At 38.4% G+C, this 22,911-nt stretch overlaps 1 protein-coding gene across 1 annotated transcript in view; it reads left to right on the top strand.

Annotated features, from left to right (window-relative positions):
- The window catches only part of HNMT (histamine N-methyltransferase), a 47,525-nt gene that overhangs the window by 6,367 nt on the left and 18,247 nt on the right, over positions 1 to 22,911 (top strand). The window contains exon 2 of the mRNA XM_070071549.1: positions 894 to 946. Within this exon, the coding sequence (XP_069927650.1) occupies positions 894 to 946 (53 nt within the window). The remainder of the gene's footprint in view (positions 1 to 893; positions 947 to 22,911) is intronic.

Genomic DNA, 22,911 nt, shown 5'->3' with positions numbered 1-22,911 from the left:
AGAGTCATAATTAGGGTTTTATTACCTCCCATTTCAATTTGAGAGCAAAGTTGTGTCTCATTCATTTTTATAAACATAATGCCTATGATAGGCACATCATAAATAGTTATTTTTAATCATTCTTTATTATTATTATTATTCATATATTTGAAAGCAGAGTTGCAGAGCAAGAGAAGGAGAAATAGAGAGAGAGATCTTCCATCTGCTGGTTCACTCCCCAAAAGACCACAACAGCCAGTGCTGGGTCAAGCTGAAGCCAGGAGCCAGGAGCCAGGAGCCTCGTCTCGGTCTCCCACATGGGTTCAAGGGCCCAAGGACTAGGGCCATCCTCCACTGCTTTCCCAGACACGTTAGCAGGGAGCTGGACTGCAAGTGGAGCAGCTGAGATCCGAAACGGCCCCCATGTGGGATGCCAGCGCTGCAGGAAGCAGCTTAACCTGCAGCACCACAGCGCTGACCCATATAAATGCTTTATGAAACATTTGTGTAGTGAGAAGGTGGGAAGAAGAAAAGGTAAAAGGCAGACTTCATAAATACAGTATGAATCCCCCATAGACTTTCCCCCAGTTACAATAAATGGTTGCTTCCATTATCAGGCTCAAAGGTCCACTTTTTCTGCTCTTGTTCTCCAAACGAATGCCCTCTCTTCCCTCGGAGATGTTCCTAGTGCTGTTTCCATAGCTCCCAGCTCACGATTATTAATGAATGGAACCTATATTTTAAAGATTCCCTAAAGACAGCAGAATACTGGGATGATTGAGACCTTTCCTGTTGTCTAGTTTTTATTTCTTTTTATAAGTCTGTCTATTCTCTGACACCAGCCTTGATAATCAGATTTTACAGAGCACTTAGCACATTTTTCTTAAACTAGCTTTTTTGTTTTTGTTTTTCAGGATTGGGGATGTAAAATCAGAAATTAAGATTCTGAGCATAGGAGGAGGTGCAGGTATGAATAACGCATTTCAGAAATTTGTATTTCACTCCAAGTATCATGTTATTTAAAATAATGTTTTCCATTCTTCAGGAAAAGTACTTCCTTTTGCTTTTGAAAAAAATTATCTTATTAAAACTATCAACATCATATAAACTAAGGTTAATGCCCCCGTGGATTCATAGGGTTTAATTATTAGCCTTTATAACTACCTGTTAAATAAATAAATGATCTGAATTTCTTACTCTTCTTTATATGTGGAAAAAATCATACGAATAATTTCAAAAATCCATGGAAAATGAAATAAGTATTTTAGGTTCATAAATTTTTTAATTCAATGCACAATTTTTTTCATAAAACATTTCCATGAAATTTTTTAAAGTTATTTCATTTTCTCTTCTTTTTTAAAAGATTTATTTATTTATTTCAAAGACAGAGTTACAGAAAGGCAGTGGGGAGAGAGAGAGAGAGAGGGAGAGAGAACTTCCATTGCTGATTTACTCCCCAAATGGCTGCAACAACTAGTGGGCCAATCTGAAACCAGGAGCCAGGAGCTTCTTCTGGGTCTCCCACACTGGTGCAGGGGCCCAAGGACTTGGGCCATCTTCTACTGCTCTCCCAGGCCATAGCAGAGAACTGGATTGGAAGTGGAGCAGCCAGGACTCGAACCGGTGGTTATATGGGATGCAGGCACTGTAGGCAGAAGCTTTACCTGCTATGCCACAGTGTTGGCCCCTTTCCATGAACATTTTTAAAGACCCCTTTATAGGATAACTTCAAGGATAACATATCAAAACTGACCTACTGTTTACAGAAGAGGAAAATTTCATAAAATGTTCCTTTTACTTTGTGCCTCTTAAAGCGTGGTCATTGTACTTGTTATTAGTGTGCAAACTGTTACTGGCCTGTGAAGAGGTTAGAAATGTGTACTAGAATGTAAATTGATGCCCAGCTTCCTCACTGAGAAAGTCTCACTATAGGGGAAAACATGCTTAACCATGCACTTAACTTACATTATTCTGAATCTGCTCTTTGATTTACATTGGCCTACACCACTGCCTTCCTCTGACTGAGCTCCAGAACTGCCTTCTAAGTAGTCAAAACTCTCCCCAACTCCCTTTGACTTGTTCAAGCATTCCATGGCCTGACTACTCTTAGAACTGGTATTTTTATCTTGGTGGAAAATTGACATGGATGCCATTGCTGAGTCTTCTCCCAGTGGACTACTTGACCTTGACTGAAACCTAAGCTTCAGTTGTCTCATCAGTAAAATGGGAAACTGAATTCTAATTTATTCATATGTAATCATATAGGTAATATTTACAAAGGGCTTAATGCATTACTGTTGCTTCTATAAGGTTGTTCTCTTCTGCAAGAATAAAGCAAGTTTCATCTCAAAACCATCTCATGTCAAACTCCTAAATAGCGACTGCTTTACTTTTAAGTTGTAAGTTACCTGGAAGTTTGGGTTAAAATATTTGTATATAAAAGTATGTTAACATTTTTATATTTTTATGACTTTAGCTAACACTTTCTTTTGTCTGAGTGATGGCTTAGTACTGGTTATCACTTGGTAGCAAGTGCACACTATACTGCTACTTGATGCCTGGTGTGCAGTGGTAATTCCTTATGTCTGTTAAGCATGAATGCTGTAGGCCCAAAACATGAATTAATTGATTTCTGGCCCATATTACCAAAAAGATAACCATGATTCTTCTAATGAAATGAGATAGCTAGTTTTGATACAATTATTTGTTCATTATTCATAGAATACACTCTGATATAATATAATAAGGACTAATCCTTAAAATTATTTTCCATTATTGTCTCTCACTAAGAAAATAGAAACCAACAGGAAAAATAATGAAGAATATTTCCATGAGTAATATTATAAACAGTGTTTGAGCTAAAATACTCTATTATTTCTTACAGATACTTTAAGCCCAAAGGATTATAATAGTGATGAATTGCCCAAAGAATACCCTATTAATTCACTAAACCAAGACAGCCATTTCCAGTGTGTTTGCATATGAGTTTCAGGCAACCAACAGGCAATGAGACTATCATTTGATAGTGTCACTTGTACTTAGACAAGAAGAGAAGCCCTACAAGGAAAAGTAATTAAAAACAATCTCTATCATGACCAAGTTAATTGACCTTTCAATATAAAGTTAATTGAATTTCTAATGCAAATTTATCCAGATGCTTATAAGCTATCTAGAGAAGGGAACATTTGGCCTGCACAGTGATTCTTTACATAAATGTGCACATAGGAGCTAATATAGAAACTTTTGAAAATAAAGGGAGCATGACTTGAAGTTCTTCTGACCGAGCCCTAACATTGTATTAATAACAGGCTCTGCTTTAGGAAGAATAGGGCTGCCCTTTAAGGTCACCCTTCATAAGAAATTGATCTGAAGCATAAGAAGTCCAAGAAAATTCAAGTTTTGGATGCTTTGCTTTCACTATCCAATCAAGCTACTTGAAATAAAAGGCAGCGCATTTAAAATCCCTTGGCCTATGTGCCCTTATTATGGAAGAAAAACATTTTGAGGGGAATGAGCACTTTACTTCAGTTGGTTAGAGTGCTCTTACAGTAACAGGGAGATAGTTACCTAATAACTTGCCATTGCCCAAAGAACAATAATGTATTATTTATAAAGGAAGGAATTTCCTATCCTGGTCTTAGAGAAATGGTTTCCAACCATGTTCTATGATCCACAGTGTGCCACAGAGTTCCATCATCCTGTGACATGAGTATCCTTACAAGTCAAACACTTGATTCCAATCCCTGGTAAATGTGGCCATCAGCTCTGTACTGCACTTGGTGTTTTGTATACATATCTTATAGAGTCCCACCTCTTTCTTTGTTTTCCGGTTTCTGTTTTCTATTCTTTTCTTAAGATTTATTTACTTGAATGGCAGAGAGGGAGGGGGAGGGGGATGGAGGGAAGAAATGGGTGAGGGAAGGGGAAGGAGGGAGAAAGAGAAAGAAGAGAGAGAGAGAGAGAGAGAGAGAGATCAATCTTCCATCTGCTGCTCATGGCCCCTAATGGATGCAACAACTGGGTCTGGGCCAGACTGAAAGAAGGAGCCTGGAACTGCAATGGGGTCTCCCACATGGGTGGCAGGGGCCCAAGCACTTCCATTGCTTTCCCAAGCATATTGGCTGGAAGCTGGATTGGAGGTGGAGCAGCAGGGACTGGAACAGGTGCTCACAAGGGATACTGGTGTTGCAGGTGGTCAGCCTCTCTGTTCTGAATTCCTAGATGTTCTGTTGTTGGTTGCCCAGACCCCTGTAGATCACTTTAGACATCTATTGCAAATATTCTCTCTGCTTTGATAATTGTGCTGCCCCTTCTGCCACAGAGGAAAAACATACGAAAAGAAAGAAACTAATAGCCTCTTTAGGTGAAATTCCTGCTTTTATTACCACTACTGCCCATGTTCCTGTGGCCCTATTTGATTTTCTTTTCAGGAATATGAGTATAGAGGTGGTATAAGTGCAACCTATCTACTAGATTTTTTTATTCAGGGGCTGGTGTTTGTGTGGAGAGCTGCCATGACTTAAGAAAGAATGTGAGTTTTGAAAAAAATATGTTTGGCACTTCAGTGCTCTGAGAAACTAGAATAAAACAGGCAATTGATGGCAAACTCTGGTGTAGTCTTTATGTAATGTGTACCTCAAAAAAATACAACTGATAAGTAGTATTGTATCCAGGGTATATATAGTAATGTTAGGAAAATGTGTGAAATTAATAGCATATGACCCTGATAAAATGAAACAGAGGAAATTCAGGGGAAAACAGATCATAAGCAGAAATACAGAATACGTAGCTTTTACGGAGGCCCAACTGAGCAGTGTAAATATATGTATACGTGCACCTGCACATGAGTGTGTATACTGTAATGACACACAATGGAAAGCTGCAATTGCTTTATTCAGGGTCTCAAAGTATTCCTATCATTAACTCCAGCAACTGGTTTTGGGTTTCGAAAGTAATTGCCTTATATTTTAAGTCTCATAGATTCTGTTTTTTGGTCTGTTGTCAACATTTGGTGCTTCCTAAAATTAAACTACCCAATGTAGTTTCATTATTATTCAACTTTTAATGAGTGTTGTCTTTATGCTAGATGGTACAGGAGAAAAAGAAACTGATATTTTTGTTGGTAAGGGAGAATGCTATTAATTTACAGTGCATACATTTATGCCTAGAAAACCGTGCCAGAAGGCAGTAATGGGCAATATGTCCTCCTGGCTTTGGGCTCTGCCCGAATGAGAAACATTTTATCTTCCCCAATGTTCAATTCTTATGTTTAAATGTCAGAAAGTTTTATATGTTAGAACTAAAACAAATGATCTCATTGTATTCAACTTTCTATTTTTATTTTCATTAACCTATTATATACCAATTCAATTGCCCTATCATGTATAATATACGTGTATATATGTTTTTAAATAATTTTTAATCCAGTGAAGCAACTCATATATAAAATATATGTGGAATAAATGATTTCAAAATTTTTGGTAATAATTTTACTGATGTATGTTGGAAATAGTAGGCTTATGTGATTTTCTTGTTCTGCAACATTTAGATGCCAATGGACAGGTAGATGAAGAATGCAATACAGAGAAGCAGGAGCTGCTTACAGCTCATGAACTTAAGATTATACATCCAAGCTTTCCCACATCAGAATCTCTGATATGGAGTGCTTTCCTGTAACTTCCTGAGAATGCAGAGGAGGTGTGGAGGTGTTTTCTGACTTTCTGACAATAAATCTCAGATGTGGAGTGCTTTTTGTATCTCAGATGTGGGATGTTTTCTGTAACTTTCAGAGATTGCAGAACTCCCATACAGGCTAAAACCAGAAGAGAACGTGGAGGCCACTAACATACTCACTTTACAAATAAGAAACCTGAGGGCCACCAAAGCACAATAAGTTCTCCAGCTTCAGTCCAGTAAATTGTACTACAACAGAATAAAACTATTCAATTTGGCAAAGGGGACATTGGGTACTTAGTAATAGACAGCTATTTGAATTTCAATTATATTATTAATCTTGTCTCCTTTCATAAATGACATGTTAAGATGACACAGAAGTTCAGTGCTGAAGCTGGATGGACAGCCTTAAATGAATGTAAATAGAGTGGGAACTGGAAGAGCTGGTGTGTCAGGTTTAGAAACCAGGAGATGGTAGGAAGGGAAGCAAAGGTCAATGTTTTCTAAGTATTTCAAGTAAACCAAGAGCTTGGATCCAGAGATGAGAAATGATTGGGGAAATATAGAGAATTTGAGGAATTTTTTTTTGTCCAGACAGAAAAAAAAGTTGCCAGCATTACATATTTCTTTCAAGCATGCTACAGAAAGTTTGCTCCAAAGAGCCATTGGTTGAAAGCTGAAAGCTCTAGTGAGTGATTTTTTTTAAGATATTTTTTTTTAAACCTTTTTTTTTTTTTTTTTTTGACAGGCAGAGTGGACAGTGAGAGAGAGAGACAGAGAGAAAGGTCTTCCTTTTGCCGTTGGTTCACCCTCCAATGGCTGCCGCGGCCGGCACGCTGCAGCCGGCGCACCGTGCTGATCCGATGGCAGGAGCCAGGAGCCAGGTGCTTTTCCTGGTCTCCCATGGGGTGCAGGGCCCAAGCACCTGGGCCATCCTCCACTGCACTCCCTGGCCACAGCAGAGGGCTGGCCTGGAAGAGGGGCAACCGGGACAGAATCCGGCGCCCCGACCGGGCCTAGAACCCGGTGTGCCGGCGCCGCAAGGTGCAGGATTAGCCTAGTGAGCCGTGGCGCCGGCCTATTTTTTTTTTTTAAGATTTTTTACTTGAGAGAGAGAGAGAGAGAGAGAATATGAGAATCTTCCATCCACTGATTCACTCTCAACATGGCCACAGTGGCTAGAGCTAGGCCCAGGCAAAGGCCAAAGTCAGGAGACAGTAACTCCATCCAGGGCCCAAGTACTTGAGCCATCATCTGCTGCTTCCCACATGCACTAACAGAAGCAGAATAGCCAGGACTCAAATCAGCACCTTAATATGGACTCAAGTGTCCCCCAGGGAGTGATTTCTTAGACCAGTATAAGAACTTAGCAATGATCAAACCTGTTCAGAAATGGAAGCACACATCTTGGGAGATAAGAACCATCTGTCACTCAATAAATGTTAGCATAGGCTGGGAAAAATACTTTTCAGAGATGCAATGGAAGGGACTCAAACACAGATTTCTTGGGTGTTTGCAACACTAAAAGTATTTTCAATATTGAAAATCTCTGGTTTTATAAATAAACTTCTGGAAAATGTAGGCATGGAGGCTGGCGCTGTGGTGTAGTGGGTAAAAGCTGCCGCCGGCAGTGCCAGCATCCCATATGGGCACCAGTTCGAGTTCCAGCTGCTCTACTTCTAATCCAGCTCTCTACTATGGCCTAGGAAAGTAGTACAAGATGACCCAAGTCCTTGGGCCCCTGCACCCGTGTAGGGGACCCAGAGGAAGCTCCTGGCTCCTGGCTTTGGATCAGCGCAGCTCAGGCCACTGCGGCCAGTTGAGGAGCAAACCAGCCAATGGAAGACCTCTCCATCTCTCTGCCTTTCCTTCTCTCTGTGTGTAACTCTGCCTTTCAAATAAATAAATAAACAAATCTTAAAAAAAAAGAAAATGGTAGGTATTTCTCTAGGATTGGATGACTATCACCATATTTGACTGTATTGAAGAAATGGAATTTTAAGGGGGTTTTGAGACATGCAGACAGTTTTTGCCACAGATTCTAATTGCTTATAACTTAAAACCAATAAAAACTGATTTACTCACATGCTGCGTGACAGCATCATTCCATGACTAGAAGGATGTAGACTGTAGGGATACACTAATCACTAGGATTTAAGACTGTCTTCTTCAGATAACCTCAGTTTTGCATGTAAATGATTGCTAAAGGCATTCATAAACTTATAACGGAACTATATACTTGTCTTCATTTAAAATTTTACCAAAATAATTGACTCCATTGTACTGAATTGAAAACTTTCAGTGAACTAGAAACACTGTTAAAGACAAATCCATTAAAGATGTGAGAGAATGGAGGATAATGCTGCAACATCAGAATCACTGTCATTAAAAACAGAATGAACAGGATTGTTCTGGCTAATTTAATAAGGCTTGAAACGGAAAAACAAAGGATAATGGGCAGAGTGAAGACAAAACTATCATTATTTGCAAATTAAATGACTGTATACTTACAAAGTAAATAAACTCAATTGTAAAGTGTTAGAATTAATAAGCATGCAGCAATGGCCCTACACAGGTAAAATAGAGCAAAAGCAACGTGGTAGATTCTAATTTTGTTGTTGTTAACATTTGAATGATTTTCATTAACAATTTGGATTATTTGCAATGTACAGGAAAGCCCTTGGCATGTGGTTATCTTAATTTTGGTGATGGACAAGTTTGTATCTTGCCAGTTTTTGTACCACTTTGGGAACACAGTCTCATGATTAGTGTACAGTTTTCCATTTGACATTCACTATTGAATAAAATCTTGCGCTCTAATACACATACTCATGTACCTGTGCAACAGGAAGTCTGTTGTTATCTTCATTTTGTAGGTGATGGACCTAACAATATATTCAACAAGGAGTGGTGACCATTACAGAGATTAGGGTCAATGCCCAGGGTCTCCTGCAATGTTATTATCAATAAAAACCTGAGAAAAAAGGATAAAATATTTACTTTGTAAGATGATAATATATTTGATACAAAATATAAAAATTTTGAAGAAAAGTCCAAATTTCACTAAGACAAATTCAAGAATTAAAAAGGCAATATATGTATTACTGATGAGATTACAGTGATTTGCACACTCTAGTCCATAAAAGATAAGGATATGAAATTAAATAAAATGTTCTAGAAGGTAGTTCAGCATTACGTATGAAGAATAGTTCTTATTTTCATCTGATATGTACTGGCTTGTTGTTTTAAAATGTATTTACTTATTTGAAAAAGAGAGAGAGAGCACATGAGAGAGAGATATCAATCTTCTATCTACTGGTTCATTGCTAGCAACAACCAGGAATGGACCTCAAGCCAGGAGCCAGGAACTCCATATAGGTCTCCTACATGGGTGGCTGGCAAGGACTCAAACACTGAGATTATTTTCAGCTGAATTTTTAGATACATTAGCAGGAAGCCATATCTAAAGCACAAGAGTTAGAGGCTCACATTGTGGTGCAGTGGGTTAAGCTACTGCTTGCAACATTGATATCTCACATTGGAATACCAGGTGAGTCCCAGCTGCTCTTTTTCCAATTCAGCTTCCTACAAATGTGCCTGGGAAGGCAGAAGATGGTCCAGCTTCTTGGGCCCCTGTCATCGAAATGGATGAATCAGATGGAGTTCCTGGCTCCTGGCTTTGCCTAGAACCAGACCTGGATATTGTGGGCATATGGAAAATCTGCCTCTGTCTTTCCCTCTCTCTCTATTGCTCTGCCTTAAAAATAAATAGACATTTAAAGAAAAGGAAAATAAGAAAGAGCAAGAACTTGAGCTGGCATTTATAAAAATGTATAAAAAGCTATATATTTCATATCCAAATGTATATGTATTTCCATATGCAAATTTGCATGTAATATATGCAAATATAAATTTCTATAAGTATATATGTCTGTTTTGCTTATATTATACTAAAAAGACGAATAGGTCAATTATTCCAGAAATCCATTTAAGAATTATAGCTACTGGGGCCAGTGCTGTGGCACAGCAGGTTAACACCCTGGCCTGAAGCGCCTGCATCCCATATGGACACCGGTTTGAGACCTGGCTGCTCCTCTTCCAATCTAGCTCTCTGCTATGGCTTGAGAAAGCAGGAGAGGATGGCCCAAGTCCTTGGGCCCCTGCACCTGCATGGGAGACCTGGAAGAAGCTTCTGGCTCCTGGCTTTGGATCGGCGCAGATCTGGCCGTTGTGGCCAATTGAGGAGTGAGCCATCAGATGGAGGACCTCTGTCTCTCTCTCTCTCTCTCTATCTATCTCTGCCTCTCCTTTCTCTGTGTAACTCTGACTTTCAAATAAATAAATCTTTAAAAAGAGTTATAGATACTATAATACATTCAAGTAAATTTTTATATATTTTATCAAAATGTCCATCCTACCTAAAGCAATTTACAGACTCAATGCAATCCCAATCAAAATAGCAATGATATTCTTCTCAGATCTAGAAAAAAAGATGCTAAAATTCATATGGAAACACAAGACACCCTGAATAGCTAAAACAATCAACAAATAATAAAAACAAAGCTGGGGGCATCATAATACCAGATTTCAAGACATACTACCGGGTACTTATAATCAAAACATCTGAGTATTGGCACAAAAATAGTCATGAAAAGCATTGGAAAAGACAGAAAGTTCAGAAATCCTTCCACACATCTACAACCAACTAATCTTTGACAATGGAGCTAAAATCAATCCCTGGAAAAAGAATAGTCTTTTCAATAAATGGTGCTGGGAAAATTGGATCTCCACACGCAGAAGTATGAACAAGACTCCTACCTTACACCTTACACAAAATTCAAAAGGGATCAAGGATCTAAATCTACAACCTGATACTATCAAATTACTTGAAGATGACATTGGGGAAACTCTGTAAGACACTGACATAGGCAAAGAATTCTTGGTGAAGAACCCAGAAGCACAGGCAATCAAAGCCAAAATAGACAAATGGGATTACATCAAGTTAAGAAGCTTCTGCTTAGGAAAGGAAAGGAAACTTCAAAGGAAACACACAGCAAAGTGAACATACAGCCTACAGAACTAGAGAAAATATTTGTAATCTATGCAACCAATAAACTATTAATCTATAAAAAGCTTGAGAAACTTAACAACAACAAACAATCCATTTAAGAAATGGGCAATGGATTTGAACAGGCATTTTTCAAAGGAGGAAATTCAAATGGCTAACAGACACATGAAAAAATGCTCAGGTCACTATCCATCAGGGAAATGCAAGCAAAAACCCCAATGATGTTCTACCTCATCCTAGTTAGAATGACTGTCATACAGAAGTCAACAAACAATAAATGCTGGTGAGGATGTGAGGAAAAGTGTATCCTAAATCCATTGTTGGTGGGAATGTAAACTGGTATGGCCACAATGTAAGACAGTATGGATATATCTCAGAATCTGATGGTAGATCTACCATATGCCCCAGAAATCCATCCTGGGAATTTATTCAAACAAAAAATGAAATCAGCATATGAAATAGATATCTGTACCCTCATCTTTATTGCAGCCTAATTCATACTAGCTAATATATGGAATCAACCCAGATGTCCATTAACTGATGACTGGAAAAGAAAACTGTGTTGCAGGTGTGTGTGTGTGTAGTGGTATATGTATGTATTGAATACTACTTAGCTATAAAAAAGAATGAAATCCCATCTTTTGTAACAAAATAGATACAATTGGAAACCACTATACTTATTGAAATAAGCTAGTCCCCAAAAGACAAATATCATGTTTTCCCTGATCTGTGGTACCTAATAGAGAAAACCAAATAAATGTAATGATTATGAGTTAAACTGACATTTTTAAATTCAATGATTGTTTATAGCCCTTGTCTCTACTGTTAGGGAACACTGTATTTTTTTTTTACTATTGCATTTTTTACTTAGTGTAGGCTTAATCTTATGAGTATAAAATAAACTGAAAAAAATCATTGTAAAAATGAAAAGAAAGCGTAAGAAAGGAAGGAGGAGGAAGGGTGGAAATAGGCTGAAGGGAGGGTAGGGTGGTAAGTATCACTATGCTTCTAACTGTACGTATGAAATACATGGAATTTGTTCACCTCAAAAATTTTTTTAAAAAGTTAAAAGTCTAGATAAATGAAATTATTAAATATATTTGTCTTCATATTATAATTATACTTACAAGTAAAAACTATCCCTCGATCATTTGGCATCTGAAAGGTTTGGCTACAAATGTTTTTCCTTATTTATCTCTATATAATTTATTGATTCAGTTTCTACTATTCTTTTTTTAACTTAAGTTCTTTTCATGTATATGATATCTTTCAAAATTTAAAATTTAAAAACCTCAAAGCTGAAAAAAATTGACATATTTATGGTTTAATTCTTAAGGGAAACAAGGGAAATAATTCATATATGTAGTGATCCAATCATGTAAAATAAAAAAATTATTTACAGAAAGACCAAAAATAAGTTCAAGAGTATATAAACCAGAATGTTAACTTTTGTTTTCTCTAGATGTTAATTTTATTTTCCACTCCATACCTTTCCCTGTGTCTTGAGTTTTCTACAGTATTAATTTTATAGCCAGGAATGGAAAAAATAAACTGAATTAAAATTATAATTTTGCACATGAGTAGATGGGAAGGACCAAACTCACAGGTTTGTCTGACAGCTCCTTTGGCTCCATGACTGCATCCCAGACCTCTGCCCTGACACACACAGATTTTGATGAGAATTTTTCTTTAGCAGATTTTGATTCACCTGTAATATTATTGTAATTGCTCAAACACTGTTAGATTCACCCTGGCTATGTTGTTGGTTAGCAGGACTTTTCTGCAGAGCCCACAGATGCCTGGCTCTTTGAACATGCAGCCCTAATGAGGGTAAGGATGATGCTGATTGAGAGAGTGTGGGTGTCCTCTGCCAGCTGGGACACCTGATGTTTTCTGTGGTTTATCTCCTGCATTCTTCTAGACAAGAATGACAGGCTCAGACTGTTTCCTCACATGAGGGTATAAATGACTGATAATTTTATTCAGCAAGATATGTCGTTTAACCACTATTAATGTGGCAGGCTAATGGAGTAAAAGTCATATGAAAGTTACTTGGGAGAGAAAGAGACCTGGTATTCAGGAAATCATGGCAATTATGTGATTATTATCTTCCACTATCTCCAGTTTGTGGAGAAATGGAATTAACTAAGTATTTTGTGCAATTTTTAAAAATTTCATGGAGAGTCTTTCATAGTGTGTATTTTTTCATGAATTTTTGAAGGCTCCCAATATTCTTAGATTTCAAAATTTTTGCTTTTAAAATCACCTTGTATAGTAGGAATAGAATTCAGTCCTCTTTCTAGGTAGGTCCTGAAGTAGAATTCAAGTACTTATATACCTTTAAAATTTATAAATCAAAAATTAAACATTGGAGCAGGTTTGTTACCTGGCTTCAGCATCTGTTTTGGGCCCCTGACTCCAGCCTCCTGCTAATATAGGGCCCAAGAGACAATGGTGATGGCTCCAGTAGATGGGTTCCTGCATTCCACATGGAGATCTGGATTGAGTTCCCAGCCATTGCTGGCAGTTAGAGGGTGAACCAGTACATGCAAGATCTCTCTGTGTCTCTCTTTCTCTTCCTTGCCTCTCGAATGAATGAACATTAAAACATAAAAATTAAGGCAAAGTGCAGTCTTTCCTGAGTTGTTTATCAAGCATTTCCACACTCCAGTGTTGAGGACCTTTTCTCTCCGTTTGGATTTCATAGGACATGCTGGTGGTTTGGCTTTTCTTAGGTTTCCTGCAGTGACAGAGCATTCAGGCATTAGATTTCCTGGGCCAAGGGCCAGGAGACACATGAAAGCAAGTGGCAATGCCCTTTTGACTCAGAATTTGTATTTATAATCCCTTTATTGAGACCCTACAGTTATGTTAATACTCTCCTCTCATCCTTCCGTACTGACAGAAGTGTTTCAATACTCAGGCACCCAGGGGAGGGGAAAAGAGATGGAGAGAGAAACAGACCAGGAAAGGAAAAAAATGGATCTTTTCAAGAACCTCCTTTCTTTCACACTGCAGCTCACATCAGATGGTTCTTGCTCTGGCTGCAAACCCAGAGCTGAAGTCATTCTTCATCACCAATCGTGGAGTTATCTGGGCAATCTTTCTTTCCAGAAACAAATTATTTTGGCCTGAAATTCTTGCAGAGGGAACAACTGCGATGATAATCTTATTGCAAAGTAAAATAAAATTTTTCCTGCTGATAATCTTAAAAATTTATATATATTCGGAGATGAGAAATGAATTAAGAATAGACTGAAATCAAATGGCATGATATTAAAAACCCTAATCTTCAATCCTCTATTTTCTTGACCTGTAGAGTTTCTCATCTGGGGAAACCTCAATGTTCTCAGACTGGGATCTGTGTTTAATTTGATGTAGGATCTATTAGAAGGACAAGCCAAACATCACAAATATATGACAAGTGCTTTTCTAAGTTGTCACAATATTATGGAACTGCCCACTTAGAAAGGCAAGTCTTCATTCCCCTCGTTGCCATTCTCTATCAGGCCTCTCCAAAGGCCACTCTTTCATGACACTTACACTTGACCAACTGAAAACTGCAAAGCCCCACAGCACAGTTTTCCCTCATTTATTCTTTAAAAAGATTTACTAACTTATTTATTTATTTATTTGAAAGGCAGAGTGATAGAGAGGAAAGGAGAGAGAGAGGGAGAGGGAGAGAAACCTTCTATCCACTAGTTTACTCACCACATTGCCTCAACAAGTAGGATTCAACCAGACCACAGCCAGGAGCCAGGGTCTCCATCTGAGTCCCCCACATGGGTAGCAGGGACCTAGGCACTTGGGTCATGTTCCACTGCTCTCCCAGGTGCATGAGCTGGGAGCTAGATTGGAAGCAAAGCAGCTGGGACTCAAACTTGCACTCCAATATGGGATTCTGGTTTTGTAAGTGGTGCCTCAACCTGCTGCTCCATAAAATTGGCCACCTCCTCATTCTTTTGCGCTTTGACTTTTTTTTTCCCTTGGGGCTTATTGCTATCCATAAAGTTTGGATTTTTTTTTTTTTGGTCTGTTTTTTTTCATTGCTGGATCTTCAGTGATTGGATCCAGACATATGCAGATACTCAAAAATATTTGTTGGATTAATATACAATAATAGCTTTATTTTATTTAGTAATTACTATATAAAATGGCATTTGGTAAATTATCTTCATATAATACCTGTAATCATTTCAGTGACCCTTGGCATAGACAATATTATCCCCACTTTACAAAGACAATTTAAAGGACCAAGAAATAAAATAGGCAATAGATAATCCATTTGAATTTAGTTTTGTCTTACATAGTCTCCTAATTTCTACTCTTCATCTTTTTTCTCATCATTAATTAAATGATTTGGATTTTTAAAAAAAATACAGCATTCCTCTGTGAGCTCATTAAATGTATCCTTGAAGTTCAAGGAGTGGAGAAAAGATGTCTGGAAAATGAGGCAATCTCTTTTCCTTGTTATTAACTTAATTATAAGTTCCACTGTCAGATCTGAATTATATGCCCCTCATGAAATACAGGGAAGATGCATTTAACATGGAGCTTCATGAAAGCGAGATAAAACCACAAAAATATCTGATTCTACACCTCAGGAAGTTCATGTAGCCCAGAGAGAGACATGAGAATTCAAGCTAAAGTTATGGAAGAGTTGAAGGGCAGGGTGATGGAAAGGATTGGGATCTGGGGACAACGTTGTGGCACAGGTTAACCCACCACTTGTAACACAAGCATCTTCTCTTTCATTCCAGCTTCCTGCTAATGCACCTGGGAAGCCCCAGTGCTTCCGGCCCTGTCACCCAAGTGGAAAAGCCAGGAGGGGTTTCTAGCTCTTCGCTTTGCCTTGGCCCAGACCTGGCTATTGTGGTCCTTCAGGGAGTGAAATATCAGTTACAGGACTTCTTACTCTCTCTCAGAATCTCATTTTGTCTCTGTCACCCTGTCTTTCAAATAAATAAGTAAATAAATGCTTTTTAAAAAGGAGAGAGATTTTCTGGGAAGGAGATTAAGAATTGCAGTTTTCATGTAGCTTCCAAAATCACAAAGTGTGAATATTCTGTTTAGTAAAAAGTAATACAAGGGCGAAAAGAAGAGAAAAATCTATAATCCAGCCTACCAGAAAATAACTTTTGATTTAACTAGAATTTATCAATTGTTGAAGTAAATTATGTCCACAAAACTTCCTAGAATTCATTGATCAATGCTTTTCAATGAAAACTTGTTTTCTTCACCTTTATTTCTTGTAATAACATAAGCCACCTATGTACCACATATTAAAAAGTTCATGAAAAATGCACATTATGAAAAACATTGCATTGATTTGACTTTTTCACCAATATAAATGAATCTTATCACTCATCTCCCATTAACCTTTTTAAAAAAGATTTTAAAAATTTCATTTGAAAGGCCGAGTGACAGAGGGAGAGACAGAGAAGGAGAGATCTTCCATCTGATGGTTCACTCTCCCATTGCCTGCAATAACCAGGGCTGGGTCAGGCTTAGGTCAGGAGCCACAAGCTCCATCCTGGTCTTATATGACGGTCAGGGGCCCAAGAATTTGGGCCATCAGAGCTGTGTCCCAAGCACATTAGCAGGAAGCCAAATCTGTGCAGTTGCCAGGACCCAAACTGGAACTTTGATATGCGATACAGGGTCCCAAGAGGCAGCTTAATGCACTGCACTACAACACATGAACTTCTTGAAGTATCGTCATATTTTGCAAGTGGAATCATAGAGGAACGAAACTTTGTTGAAGGCATATTATTTTCTAGGCATATTTCTAAACATATGTTATCGCAGGAGATTCTTTTGAGTCTCCCATGTGGGTGCAGGAGCCCAGGCACTTGGGCCATCTTCCTCTGCTTTCCCAGGTGCATTAGCAAGGAACTGGATCAGAAGTGGGGCAGCCAGGTCTCAAACCAACGTCACTATGGGATGCCAGCCTTGCAGGCAGTGGCTTTACCTGCTATGCCACAATGCCAGCCCCAGGGCATCTCTTTCTAAACACTGTATCTTGAAATGCAATGCTAACTATAAATGATTATGGCTAATTCATCCTTGAAACTGCCTAACTTTGCTCAAATCCACACATTGATCTACTTAGAAAATCACTTATATCATCTTAAGATGCACAGACTCCAAGGTCACTTGCTTTGCTACTCATAAAAGGGAGGACAAAAAGAGAAAAGAATGATGAATTTCTGGAATAGAGTTGTCTAGTTCTAGTCATTATTATTTTTCCATTTGTTGTAAGGGACTTTGCAGATTTTGTTCCTGCAGGGGAAACATTTAGTATGTCATTACTGAATAAAGCTTTAGTTAACCTAAACAACTGTCTGTGTGCAAGTATTCAAAGATTTTGAATGTCAAAAATATGTAGTTCACGAATGTCAATGTTATTATTCAACAAATACTGAATGCTTGGCCCACATATAAAAGGAGACCGACTATAAACCAAGTATTACTGCTTTACTTGCCTTAGATGCTCTTTCCTGACAATTTAGAATTCTCAGAAAGCTTTGCAAAATTCAATAAAAGCAGAATGTTGGCTTCCACCTCACTCATATTTACCCCTAAATTCGCTGAAATTTCATAACTCTTGGATTGATTCAAATCCACTTCACTTTGTGCCATGCTGGTGGCACATTAATTTGGTTTGTGTGCTCTCTAAAAGCATTCACAGGGTACTTAATGCCTAACACTGGGGCATTCATAGTGTGACGGCTCTTGCCCTGGAGGATTCAGTTGAGAAGGAACAAATGGTCTTTTCCTTCTGTTGTTGTGGTTTTCGAATCTCTTTTTACTGCTGGCTCCTGCTACTAGAGGGTCTGATAACCCCTCAAACACTTTTCCGTGATTGATGATCAAACCAGCTCAGTTGTTCACTCTAGCATTTCGGAGTCCTTGATTCTTTTTAGCAAACTTATTGGAATCAAGCCTTTGGTAGTGAATCAAATAAGTGAAGAAAAGCAATAATTTAAGTCAGAAAAGATGAGTAGGTTTTATCTGTGTTGCCAACTCCAGTTAATTGATGGGTAGCTGCTGTCTGGAGGATTCTAGAGCTCCTTCCAGGCTCCGTGGGAAAGACAACTAAGATAATTTGTCATGTGTAGTAGAATTTAAGATGCACGGGAGTTAGCCAGAGGAAGTGAAGAAGGGAAGGAAAGTATTCCTGGCAGAAAAGAAAACATGGGCAAAGGAAAACACATGGGAAAGCATGGTGCTTTGGGGAAGGAGAGAGGATACAAGGTATTCCAGGTTTCTGGACCCAAACGTTTCAAACTATAAAATTAGGAGAGATGGGAATCGGGAAGCAGACAGGGTGGACTATGCTTAGTCAAGGACTTGACATTTGCCCAGTTGATCAAAGTTACTGGGAGATTTTTAAGCATGGAAGTTATGAATCTACTTAGGTTAGGGTTTACATGGTTGTCATGGTGATTGTTTAGAGTGACACAAGACCAGAAGTACACCAACCTTCAGAATACTACTGCTGAATTCCAAGGGATGGATAATTTAGGCTCAAATATGGGCATTCACAGAATGGATAGAAAAGGTAAAGAAACATTAGTTGGAAAACTTCCTGATGGCCAGAGAAGGAGAATAAAGGAAGAAATGAACTTGGGTGTCTGGAGAGATAACAATCAGCACAGGTGAAAATTTCAGGAAAATGTATGCATTTAACTGCTAAATAAACAAGTCTATAACACAATCGAAGATCTGAGCTATTGGTTGACTATTTTTTTCTGGAAAATAGGTTTTTATAACTTTTAAGATTTATTTTAAAACCCGTAATTCAATCTGGGATTACCACATGGGTGGCAGAGGCTCAAGTACTTGAACCATCACTTGGTACCTCCAGGGTGCATACTAGTAGGAAGTTGGAATTGGCAATGGAGCAGGGACTCTAACCAGGCACTCCAATGTGGGGTGCAGATGTCCCAAGCAGTATCTTAAGCACTGCCCAATCTATAGCAGTTTTATATGCTTGAATTTTACTTAGATCAATTCCAGGACTACATGTTGAAAGGTTGACTTTACTCCACTGTATTTCCTTTACTCATTCGTCAAAGAGCACCTGATTGTATTTATGTGAGTCTATTTGAGGGCTCTCTATTCTGTTCCATTGAGCTATTTGTTCTTTTGCCAATTACCACATTGTCTTGATTGCTCTAGCTTTGTAGTAAGTGCAGAAGTAAACTGAAGTGTCAGCCCTTCAGTTTGATTGTTTTTCTTCAATATTGTGCTGGTTATTCTACATAAAAATATGTTTTAAAAATGCATATCTCCTATTTTTGAGGAGCAATGAAAAGCAAACTTCATAGAATATGAGAACCAAGAGCATATTATCTTACAGTCTTATATCATATGTGTATATATAAACTTACATATATGCACATATCCATATTTATGTACATAGACATTTTATATGAGGGGTATTCACAAAAGTTTGTGAAAACAGGTATTGGGAAAAAAATCTATGCATGGGTTTCAAGATTTTTTTTGCAGTAAGTTAAACTCACATTAACTTTATATAACATGTCTGGATGGTATCTATTTTTAGGCACAAGGAAAGATAACACATTAGTTTGAAAAGAGACCCTATCAGAGCAGAATAAATTATGCTATAATTGAAGAATAAACATTTTATTTATAGTGAAGCTTTTGTAGAAAACAGTGAATCAATCAATTCCAAAATCTGTATATATGAAATGCATGAAATGTGGATACCTTAAATGAAATTAAGAAAAAAAGAAATAAAACTTACACAGCTTTTGCCATAAGAACAAGAACAGTGAAATCATCAATGCTTTATAAAAAGTTTATGATGACAATGCCCTCTTATCTTGCTGCTTAACTTAGGAAATAATTATTTCAAAAGTGATTTTCATAAGCTAGAATGTATTATACTAAATTTATTAATAGTTTGAGACAAGAAAACACAACCAGATAGGACACTAAGAAGAAAAACATAAGGACTAGTTTTGTGGTATAATTGGTAAAGCCCACAACTGTGAATCCAGCGTCCATTATGGGTGCTGGTTTGTGTACCAGTTGTTCCACTTTTAATGCAGCTCTCTGATAATGGCCTGGGAAAAGTGGTGAAAGATGATTCAAGTGCTTGGGCACAGAGGAGACAGGATGAAGCTCCTGGCTTTTGGCTACGGTCTGCTCCAGCGCTGTCCACTGCGACCATTTAGGGAGTGAACCAGCAGACGTAAGATCTGTGTCTCTGTCTCTCTCTGTAACTCTTTCAAATAAATAAATAAGTCAGTGGCCAGTGCTGTGGTGCAGAGGGTTAAAGCCCTGGCCTGCAGCACCAGCATCCTGAATGGGCTCCAGTTTGAGACCCAGCCACTTCACTTCCAATGCAGCTCTCTGCTATGGCCTGGGAAAGCAGTGGAAGATGGCCCAAGTCCTTGGGCCCCTGTACCCGCACTGGGGATCTGGAAGAAGCTCCTGGCTCTGGCTCCTGGCTGCGGATCAGCTCAGCTCTGGCCGTTGTGACTATCAGGGGAGTGAACACATAGATAGAAGACCTCTTCTCTCTGCCTCTCTGTAACTCTGCCTTTCAAATAAATAAAGACATCTTAATAAATAAATAAATAAATAAATAAATAAACTTTTTGGGGGGAGAGAGAGAGCATAAATGGAACTGTCCCTGGATAACAGAAAGTACAATCACTCTACTTCTAAACTCAGGAAGATTTTATGTGCTTACTCCTGAGGAAATAGTTTCATGGTCTCCTCTTGTTCATTCATTTTTGCTGGGGCTCCAGCATACATATACTTAAACAATATAGTTTGTCAGGCAAACTCATGGTTTCTATATCTCAGTTGTAATTCTAGCGTTGTGTCCTCTTTCAATGTCCTGAGGGAGGGACTGCCCAGCTCTGAACATGCCCAGGGCTATGACAGATGCTTCTTGCCATTTAAGCAGATCTGAGATGTCGACATCCATCCTAGGAGCAGGAGAGCTCATCAATCCCTAGAACGGAAAGAGATCTTTCAGTCCCTTTCTCAAAATGTGGGTTTGTGATCTTCATAATTGATATTTTAATTAAAAATATGTTGCTAGGCTTATAGATGTAAGAAGAGACCTCCGTCTTTTAGGGCAAGCTGGAATCTATTTCTCATTGTACCGCAGCATTTTGTTTAATATGAGATGGATGGAGGGTGGGAAAAAAGGGAAAAAGGGGAAAAAATGAGGATAGGGAGAGAGGAAAAAGAGAGAGAAGAAGAAAGAGGGAGAGGAAGAGGAAGGGAGGGGGAGAATGGGTGAGGGAGAGAGAAAGAGGGAGAAATGGACTGACATAGATCTTATATCCACCTGTTCATTACCCAAATGCCCCTAACAGCTAGAGATGCACCAGGCTAAAGCCAGAGCTGAAGACTCAATCTGGTTCTTCCAAATTGTTGTAGGGGACCCAAAAACTTGAGATATCACCTGCTGTCTGTAGTAGCAAGAAGCTGAGGTCAGAAGTAGAACCAGGACTTGAACCTGGCACTACAATACGGGATACAGGCATCCAAGTAAAGGCTTACCTACCAGGACAAATGGCTGCTCCTGACAACTTGTATTATTTTGTCTATTGACTTAGCTATATTTTTCCTTCAAAAATAGTTATTTTGGAGAAGACTATTTTAGGAACTTTCAGTATTTGGTTTCTTTCTATCAGCATTCAAAAAAACCACTTTATTATTTAGACAGATGTGCCATGTAAGTATTTCCTGATAATCAAAATGCATCCTCTTATCCAGCTGGGAGTAATATTATTATGTTTGTCATCAAGATTAACTGAGATGTTGCATCAAAGTGCGCATCATAGTTTTTGGCAAATGATAGATGGCCAATAAATGGAATCTATAGATAGCAGAGAAGGAACAAAAAGTTTGCTATGAAAAGGGCTTGCTTGGGAGACAATTGTCACATAACCTCCTTTACTCCCTCCCCCATTTTTACCTTCTTCTCATTCTGACTCCTCCCCAACCATCTACACCACTTACATCATACACTATTACCAGTACTTAGGGCACCCATTATGCTCTGACTGTCCTGTCTTTGCCTAGCATCTTCTGTTCTTGTTTTGTCTTCATTATCTCCTTTTCAAACTTCCCATATTATGACCTATGTTTTTACCATCTGCCATGTCTAACCTTCTAACTGTCCTGTTAATGCCAATTATGCCAAAACATTAAAGACTAACATAATTTCCATATGCTAATCTTGCCAGGAGGATTTCCATTTTAATGAAGGTCAGCATCATAACCTAATCGAATAAAATTTCAAAGCTTAAATTGGAGACATCAACAGTAGGGCAAGAAAAGACATTTTAAGAGAGAAACTCAAGGAAATCAATGAAAATAGTAACAGCTAACTTTTATTCAGTGCCAAGTCTATTCTGGTATCACCTCATTAACCTTAACCTAACTCATAAGTTAGGTACTATTATTATTTTGTTGTTGCTGTTGAGTAAATAAAACTTGGAGAGGTAAAGCAAATTGCCCAGGGTCACACTCATTTAGTCCATACATAAGAAGAAAAGTTCGGAACTCAAATTCTTTTGACTTACCACTACCATTTGCAGGCTGGATTTCCAGTCAGGGATCTATGTGCTCCTCTTATCATCATTTGCTAGAGCTTAGTGCAGTGCTTGGTACATGGTAAATAGCTGATTAATATTTGATGAGTGAGTTAATGAATAAATAGCTATTCTTCCTGCAATCTCCTCTCCATTTACCTGAGATCACCTCTTTCTTGGAGGCTCTACTATGCCCAATATTCTAAGAATTCTGAACTAGGAGTCCCATATGTCTTAATCTACTTACTGACTTTGTGCCTCTGTGTTCTGTACCCTCTTCCTGTAGTCCCTCATTTCACAATCTCTGGGCCCACTCTTGCTTCCCTGAGAGAGACAGAGGGCAAGAGTGATCTTCTTCCATGAAGCTCTCCATCACTCTGGACTCTTCTACCTCTCCCTCAATGTTCCCTACCCTTCCCCCACTCACAATCCAATGTAGTAAGGGTGGTTTACACGTCTGTCTCCTCCACTACAGAGTGGTGTTTTTGAGGACAAATGTCTAACAAATTGTTGAATCCTTCATTTGCACCTGACACACTTTTGTGTAGATTTTTAAATCTGACATTTAAAAAAAAAAAACCCTTCTGCCCTATCCTAGTT

The sequence above is a fragment of the Oryctolagus cuniculus genome, chromosome 3 (assembly GCF_964237555.1).
Source record: "Oryctolagus cuniculus chromosome 3, mOryCun1.1, whole genome shotgun sequence".
NCBI classification, from domain to species: domain Eukaryota; kingdom Metazoa; phylum Chordata; class Mammalia; order Lagomorpha; family Leporidae; genus Oryctolagus; species Oryctolagus cuniculus.
The sequence above is the reverse complement of the archived record's forward strand: the minus strand, read 5'-3'. Positions and strand labels throughout refer to the sequence as shown.